This window comes from Rhincodon typus, chromosome 13 (assembly GCF_021869965.1).
Source record: "Rhincodon typus isolate 14 chromosome 13, sRhiTyp1.1, whole genome shotgun sequence".
Lineage (NCBI taxonomy): Eukaryota > Metazoa > Chordata > Chondrichthyes > Orectolobiformes > Rhincodontidae > Rhincodon > Rhincodon typus.
In genome coordinates, this window is record NC_063344.1 from 23738235 (window position 1) to 23746826 (window position 8592).

An 8592-nucleotide genomic window follows, 5' to 3' on the forward strand; every position below is an offset into this window, starting at 1 on the left:
ACACACACACACACACACACACACACACACACACACACACACACACAATGGTTGTAAGCATTGCCCTTGCCAGGCATTGCAAAACATGGGTGATGGGAAAAAGAGCCATTCGGTCGTGTATGATAACACTTACAAATATGTAAAAAAGGATGGTTGTAAGAGTTCCATGTGTCTCCCAAACCCTCTGGTGTCCTTTTTATCTGCCCCCCACCAGCCTGCCCACCCCCAATCCCGGTGCACAGGTAACGACTGCCTTGGCAAAAAGGAGGCTTTCCATTCTCCCTCCTGGCCCGGGCACAACAGCAGCTGGATCCTGACCTGAACATTTGGCCTACATGCTCCTAGATCTCAGCCCCTGGCTCTTGGTTCCTTGGTCCTGACTAACCCCTATCATCAGCATTCATCGAAGCAAACCAGTCTGTGATTGGAGGAGCAAGACCTCATTATTTACTTCCACTCTGTTTCTGAAGGTGGTTTTTCTCTGTTTAGCTGCTGTATGAGTGAATTTTCCAGGGTGATTTGTGGATTTCAGGGGTGGATTCGCCCCAGAGTGCCCTTGCATATTGAGCAGTGCAGTATAACAACTGATTATGACAAATCCAATTCATACTTTAGGTGCTGAGATGAACTTGAAGGGACAAATTCAAGTAGAGTATGTGACCTCTCTACCTTCCAAACAACAATCTTTAACACCCATTGTGCATATCAGATGAATAAAGAAGGAATCTTCAAGTAACACAATGAAGGAGTTAATTTGCAAACGGCAAATGAGAAATTCCAAACTAATCAACAAGTTGAGGTAAAAACATAATCTGCTTCAGCACAGATCTACAGGTGCATTGAAAAAAGATCCACTGACTCAAATTGAAAACACAACTAAGAAGATTCAAGCAATGTCTTAACATAGAAACAGAAAATACGTGCAGCAGTAGGCCATTCGGCCCTTTGAGCCTGCACCACCATTCAACATGATCATGGCTGATCATGCAATCTCAGTATCATATTGCTGTCCTCTCCCTACACCCCTGGATCCCTTTAACCGCAAGGGCCACGTCCAGCTCCATCTTGAATATATCTAATGAATTGGTCCCAACAGCTTCCTGTGGGAGAGAATTCCACAGGTTCACAACTCTGAGTGAAGAAATTCTTCCTCATCTCAGTTCTGAATGACTTACTCCTTATTCCTAGGCTGTGAACTCTAGTTCTAGACTTCCCCAACATCGGGAACATTCTTCCCACATCTAACCTGTCCAGTCCCATCAGGATTTTATATGTTTCTAAGAGATCCCCCCACCTCATTCTTCTAAATTCCAGTGAGTAGAAGCCCAGTCGATCCAGTCTTTCCTCATATGTCAGTCCTGCCATCCTGGCAATCAGTCTGGTGAACCTTCACTAGACTCCCTCAAAAGCAAGAATGTCCTTCCTCAAACCAGGAGACCAAAACTGCACACAATACTCAAGGGGTGGCCTCACCAAGGCCTGTATAACTGCAGCAAGATGTCCTTACTCCGATACTCAAATCCTCTCGCTATGAAGGCCAGCATGCCCCATTAGCTTTCCTCACTGCCTGCTGCACCTGCATGCCAACCTTCAGTGACTGTTCCACCATGACACCCAGGTCTCGTTGCAGCTCACCTTTTTCTAAACTGCCACCACTCAGATAACAATATGCCTTCCTGTTTTTGTGACCAAAGTGGATAACCTCAGATTTATCCACATTATATTGCATTTACCTAGTATTTGCTCACTCAGCCAATCTGTCCAAGTCACCCTGCAGCCTTTTTACATACTCCTCACAGCACATTCTATCACCCAGCTTAGTGTCATCTGCAAATTTGGAGATATTGCATTCAATTCCTTCGTCCAAATCATTAATGTATATTGTGAACAGTCGAGGTCCCAGCACTGAACCCTGCAGTATCCCAGTTGTGGTCACTGCCTGCCATTCCGAAAAGGACCCGTTTATTCCAACTCTCTGCTTCCTGTCTGCCAACCAGTTCTAATTGCTTGTGTGGAACCTTGTCAAAGATTCAAGATGCTGCAAAGGAAAATAAATGTCTGCTCTAGCAGGGACAACGTCCTCCATGAAAAAGATGCAAGAGATTAAAAGGTCCTCCGGTCCTGAACAGAACCTCGGACTATCAGTAAGACAGTCAAAGAAAACTACCTTTTTACACATCAGGCTGTCCTTCTTCAAAGTCTGAAGAGAATACATTTAGGAAGAATAGTAAAACCTCCAGACAATTCTGAGGAAGAGTCACCGGACCCGAAATGTTAACTCTGTTTTTTCCTTCACAGATGCTGCCAGACCTGCTGAGTTTCTCCAGCAACTTTGTTTTTGTTGTTAAAACCTCCAGACTGTTTGAATTTGTAAGTCAAAGACTTGGAAAGGGGGGGAATGGGGTGGGGTAAATGCAATTATATAAACAATATGTAAAACAGTAATAGTTATGAGGAAAAGCTTGGGGAAAAAGTTCTATACAGATTTGGAAGGGTCTGAAGCAGTTAACACTTGATTGAGTGCAATCAGCACTGATAATGTTATAAGATTTGGGGGAAAAGTAGAATTTTGTGGGACACAGACCCAAGGCTAAGACCTATCAACCATCTTTGCAGTAATGGGGAGTCTACCCTTAAAACCTGTAAATAGGTGAAGACATGCAATCAACTACATCTTGTTTACTCTACAAGATTCTTTGTTTTAGACCAGAAGCTGGCTACCCTCGCGTACACTAAAACATGTAAGCCCCTAAAGAAACCATACACTTAGAAGATAGGTGCAGCAGCACACACAACGTTCCCAAAAATGATGACAGCACAGACTAATCTGAACAAAAGAGTCATCACATGAAGGGCAGTGAGCTTGATGTTTGGGATAGCTCTCACAGGGCAGATTATCCTAAATCATATTCTTAAACCAAGGCAAGCTGTGAGAGAGGCTGTGGGGAACTAAAAGTTTTTTTTAAAAAAACACTTAAAAGGGAACATATGTAAAGTACAGTTGTAGTAATCAATCTATTTGTTTATCGTAATATTGCACAAATTCTTTAACAGACCAAACGTAAATGGAATAGAATGTAATAAGTTACACTGTAACTCACCATCTGTATTGTCCAGTACAGTAGAATGTTTCACAAAGGCAATATCACCTGCTTGTTCAGCTAGGCACCTACATTGAAAGAGGGGTACACTTAAATAGCTAGCTACAAGTAAACTGTATCTTGACAGTAAAACATTGAAACTGTGACAAATGACACAGTTGCATAAAAACAAAACTTGATGGAAAAGCTGAGAAGGTCTGGCAGCACCTGTAAGGAAAAAATCAGAGTTAACGTTTCGAGTCCAGTGACCCTTCCTCAGAACTGGGTCAACAGACCCGAAACATTAACTCTGATTTTTTCTTCACAGATGCTGCCAGACCTGCTGAACTCTTCCAGCAACTTCTGTTTTTGTTCCTGATTTACAGCATCTGCAGTTCTTTCTGTCTTGACACAATTGCATGTTGTTGTTATTCCTCCAGCTACCATATCCCTTCATCCCCAAACCTAATTCCAAAACAGCAGCTATAAACACAGCCAAACTGCACATGAATGTTACAACTAGCATTCAAAACAGTGTTTCGCAAAATGGTTCTTTTTCTAGCAAGGGTTAATATCAGTGAGCTTGTCGGCTGTATGCTTACATTAAAAAACTGGATGCCATCAGTGCCATTTGCTGTCAAATGCACAACTGTGATCTAGGGAGTAAACAAAGGGAGTTCTGCATTTACATGATATTTATTCCAAAAGGAGGAGCAGAGAGAAAACTGCACTTTAATAGCTCATGCTCAATATTACACTACTTTCTGAAAAATAGTGCAATGAAGCAGAAAGCTTCACTTGGCATCTTTCTGCTGAATTCCTCATGTCAGTCTCATTACTATAAGAAGGAAAAAGTAGGACACAGAATCACTATCAGGTTACCTCGAAGCTCCTTGCAGAGGGGGACTGGCAAGGATTGACACCAGATCACCCATATGTTATTTAACCATGGCTCGTTTGTGCCAAGGGAAAAATAAATTGATAAAAATAAGAATTTTTAGCAAATTTGTATCTAGGCTGAGTTTCTCAATTAAGCATATAAGACTGATAAATCGATCCAAAACATTAGAAAAGGGATAAACATTTTTTGAGGTTCAAGTACAGTATGATGTATTAAGTCATATGAATGGCCAGACGATGCCAATTATGATATTCAATCTTAAACAGGTCTGCAGTATGACATTTGATAAAATTAGTATGTATAGAACAGAAAATATAGCAGGTGCTAAAGTTCCTTTAAGATAAGCATGATCTAAGAGCAAATTATTGCAGATGCTAGAATCTTACTTCTGTGGTGGGCAAATTATTGGAGAGGATTCTGAGAGATAGTATTTATGATTATTTGGAAAAGCACAGTTTGATTAGAAATAGTCAGCATGGCTTTGTGAGGGGCAGGTCATGCCTCACAAGCCTTACTGAATTCTTTTGAGGGTGTGACAAAACACACTGATGAAGGTAGAGCAGTGGATATGGTGTATATGGATTTTAGCAAGGCATTTGATAAGGTTCCCCAAGGTAGAATCGTTCAGAAAGTAAGAAGGCATGGGATTAAGGGAAATTTGGCTGTCTGGATACAAAATTGGCTGTCCAACAGAAGACAGAGGGTGGTAGTAGTTGGAAAGTATTCAGCCTGGAGCTCGGTGACCAGTGGTGTGCTGCAGGGATCTGTTCTTGAACCTCTGCTCTTTGTGATCTTTTTAAATGACTTGGATGAGGAAGTGGAGGGGTGGGTTAGTAAGTTTGCTGGTGACACAAAGGTTGGTGAAGTTGTGGATAGTGTGGAGGGCTGTTGTAGGTTGCAATGGGATATCGACAGGATGCAGAGCTGGGCATAGAAGTGGCAGATGGAATTCAACCCGGAAAAGTATGAAGTGATTCATTTTGGAAGGTCAAATTTGAATGCAGAATGTAGGGTTAATAGTAGCATTCTTGGCAGTGTGGAGGGACAGAGGGATGTTGGGGTACACTTCCATGGATCCCTCAAAGTTGCCACCCAAGTTGATAGGGTTGTTAAGAAGGCGTATGGTGTGTTGGCTTTTATTGGCAGGGGAATTGAGTTTAAGAGCCGTGAGGTTATGCTGCAGCTCTATGAAACCCTGGTCAGACCACACTTGGAATATTGTGTTCAGTTCTGGTCGCCTCATTATAGGAAGGATGAGGAAGCTTTAGAGAGGGTGCAGAGGAGATTTACCAGGATGCCTGGACTAGTGGGCAGGTGTTATGAGGAAAGGTTGAGGGAGCTAGGGCTTTTCTCATTGGAGCGAAGAAGGATGACAGGGGGCTTGATGACAAGCATAGATAGAGTGGATAGCCAGAGACTTTTTCCCAGGGCAGAAATGACTATTATGAGGGGGCATAATTTTAAGGTAATTGGAGGAAGGCATAGGGGAGATGTCAGAGGTAGGTTCTTTACACAGAGAGTGGTGGGTGCGTGGAATGCACTGCCAGCAGTGGAGTGGAATCAGATACATTAGGGTCATTTAAGTGACTCTTGTATAGGCACATGGATGATAGTAAAATGTAGGGTATGCAGAGTAGTTTGATCTTAGAGTAGGATAATAGGTCAGCACAACATCGTGGGCCGAAGGGCCTGTACTGTGCTGTTCCATGTTCAATGTTCTGTACTGAAAACAAAAAATGCTGGACATCACAACGGGGCAGGCAGCATCCTGGACAGAAGGCAAGCTAACGCTTCAAGTCTAGATGACACTTCATCACAGCTGACGAAGTGTGGAGTCAGCATTTATGCAACAGTGTGGGCTGGGCAATGGAGTGCTGGGGAGAGAGGAAGTTGATAGTTCAGATTAAGTGATTGGAATGTGAGAATGGCAGAACAATGGTGGTCTAACTGCCAGACTGAAAAGGACAGACTGTCCCACTGGGGTGGGGGGAGGAGAGACAGGACATGGTGAGAAAGGAAACATGATTTTGAAAGCGAGTTTTGACAAACACCTTGTCAAGCACCAGCAGTGAAATAAAAAACATGATGGAGTCTTGAGCTAAAAAGGTCAATTTAGCTTGCTGCTTTGGTAAAGAAGTTGAAATGCATGCTTGGAATGCCTACGGGCACACACAAAGGCTGATGAAAACTTAAAGTGCCTGCTGCTCTTAGCAGAGATACTCCACACTGCTTTGGTCATGAGCACTTGTCTAAACATGCTCTCCTAATACAACCAGTTAAGTGGGAGCTAAGAAGATGTTAATGCGTGTTTCAATGGTTCTTGTGATGCAATGGTAGCACCCGTACTCTGAGCCAGGAGGCCTTGAGTAAAATTCCACCTGCACCAGAGGTGTGTAATGAGATCTCTGAACAGGTTGATTAGAAAATCTCTTTAGTTCAAAAGCTTCTTAAAGGGGTACTTGCCGTTTCATGTTCACTTGTAGCTGCTACTGTGAAAAGGGCCACTGAAACACATCAGGTGTTTCTGGGCCACCTTGAAGAGTTTCTCAGCATTCTAATAGACATTTAACTCATTTGTTTATTGAATTTTCTTAGGACTTCCTAAAAATATTGTGTGCTGTGCTATCCACTTTATCAGATCCACCTGAGTTAAGTGTGTGGTTGGTCTCTGGCATCTTGCTAGGGATTCCCCTTGGTCTGCAGGAGGGAGGCCAAGCATAGCAGCATCATCTGCTACAGCAGAGACAACCACAGCACCGAGGAGGCTAAGGTGGTGTACTTTGCCTCTGCTGTTACAGGAAGCCCTTCCTCCTCTTGCAGACCTCCAGGACATATCCAAGAACCTGCTGGTACTGTCTTTCAGTCCCTGGGCCATCCTGCAGTCTGCCAGTGTGTGTTAGCCAGCATGCTCTGCACCTTTAGTGAAAGTAGATGTGAAGATCCCAATTACACTGCTTCATAAAAATTATGTCTAATCATCACTTAAGTGCCAGTCTGCAGAATACTGGTTTAGTGCCTGGAAACAAATACAAATTATAGTAATAACCAAATAGGAACATTTCTAAAACCAATCTCAAAGGCCAAGACATATTAACACAAATAATGCTCATTATTAGCATTAATTAATGTAGGACCTGCTGCCAACCTTTCACCAAAATACCTCAGCTGATCTGGCCGTTTCTAGGCTATGTCATATCCCACAAATTAAAACGTATTCTAATTCCACATATAAGACAATGGTTTTTGAAAGAATAAGAATTTTTTGATGGAAATTCCACATTGCTCCAATAACTGACCTAGAGTAAATAAGCCATTTATCAAGACTTTACCAGGATTTGAGTATTCTCTTGCTGTCATCATTCTACAGTAATTTTGTGGTGTACTAAATCTCATGATAAATGCATTTGTCTCTTAGCTAAACACTTTTACCAGTACTAAAGGTAATCATTCTGTACTATTGAAAATTCATAATATTACAAGCGTCCCCATCAGCTGACTATACTCAGAGTATGGTTTGAACCTGGTGACTCACCTGATGTAAGAATTAGCATTTCACCTCATAGGCCAGAAAAAATGGGATAATTTTTATCATGCTTATATTATATACTGTTAAGTGCTTGAAAGACTTGTCAAACTATTTGTTACGTAATAAAAAGGTTACAACAAATAATCAGATGTTAAAGTGCAATACCTGAATGCTCCACTGTCACTAAAATACCTCTCATTAGCATTGTCAGCGCATTTATTTTGATTTTTCTCGTCACCAATACACAACTGGCAGAGGCTTGGTGGAAAGTGTATATGTTGTGCTCCAGGGATGCAGCTTTTAGAGAAAAACTCACTGACAGCTAAAAAGAAGAAAAATATGAATAATTAATAAGTAGTGTAAAGGCAACTCCTTTTGGGTAGTCCTGCTTGAAACACAAGCTCCTGGCATTAATTAAAATTCAATTAGAAAAAAAAATTATGTTGCATAAACATTGGCATATATTTCTTATTACTGAATAAGATTATGATTCAAAGACTGAAAAGAAAATTGCAGGTAATCTTAAATTTTATCACCAGGTAGGAGATGAACGATTGTAAATTAGCTATCCACTTTACACCTTGCCCTGACAGGATTTTTTTCCTTCCATGGTCCCTAATGTGCAGAGGGTAAAATTTCTGTATGCATTGGGTGCATATGTCTATCAGATGAAAATGTACACAAAGTGGGCATATCAGATTCAATAAATGAAAAGTGATCCATCATTCCAGGTTTCCATCTATTTAGTGTCCCATTAATTTTAGTTGCATCTTGTTTTAGCCAGAAGTGCTCATCAATTAGTCATTTATTATGTTAATCTTAGATCCCAATTACAGCAGATATTCACACAATTACGCCGTATTTACACTCAAACAGTTTTTTGACCATCTGTTGTTTATACAAACTGTGTGCCCTGAAAAATCAGAGATAGTAGGAACTGCAGATGCTGGAGAATCCGAGACAACAAGGTGCAGAGCTGGATGAACACAGCAGGCCAAGCAGCATCATAAGAGCAGGAAGGCTGGCGTTTCGGGCTTTGACCCTTCATCAGAAAAGGGTCTAGGCCCGAAACGTCAGCCTTCCTG

At 41.7% G+C, this 8592-nt stretch overlaps 1 protein-coding gene across 1 annotated transcript in view; it reads right to left on the reverse strand.

Moving 5' to 3' along the window:
* The window catches only part of meltf (melanotransferrin), an 80839-nt gene that overhangs the window by 48718 nt on the left and 23529 nt on the right, over positions 1-8592 (reverse strand). Inside the window, exons 5-6 of the mRNA XM_048604338.1 lie at positions 7673-7829; positions 3102-3169 (exon numbers count right to left, since the gene is read on the reverse strand). Coding sequence (XP_048460295.1) covers positions 3102-3169; positions 7673-7829 — 225 coding nt within the window. The remainder of the gene's footprint in view (positions 1-3101; positions 3170-7672; positions 7830-8592) is intronic.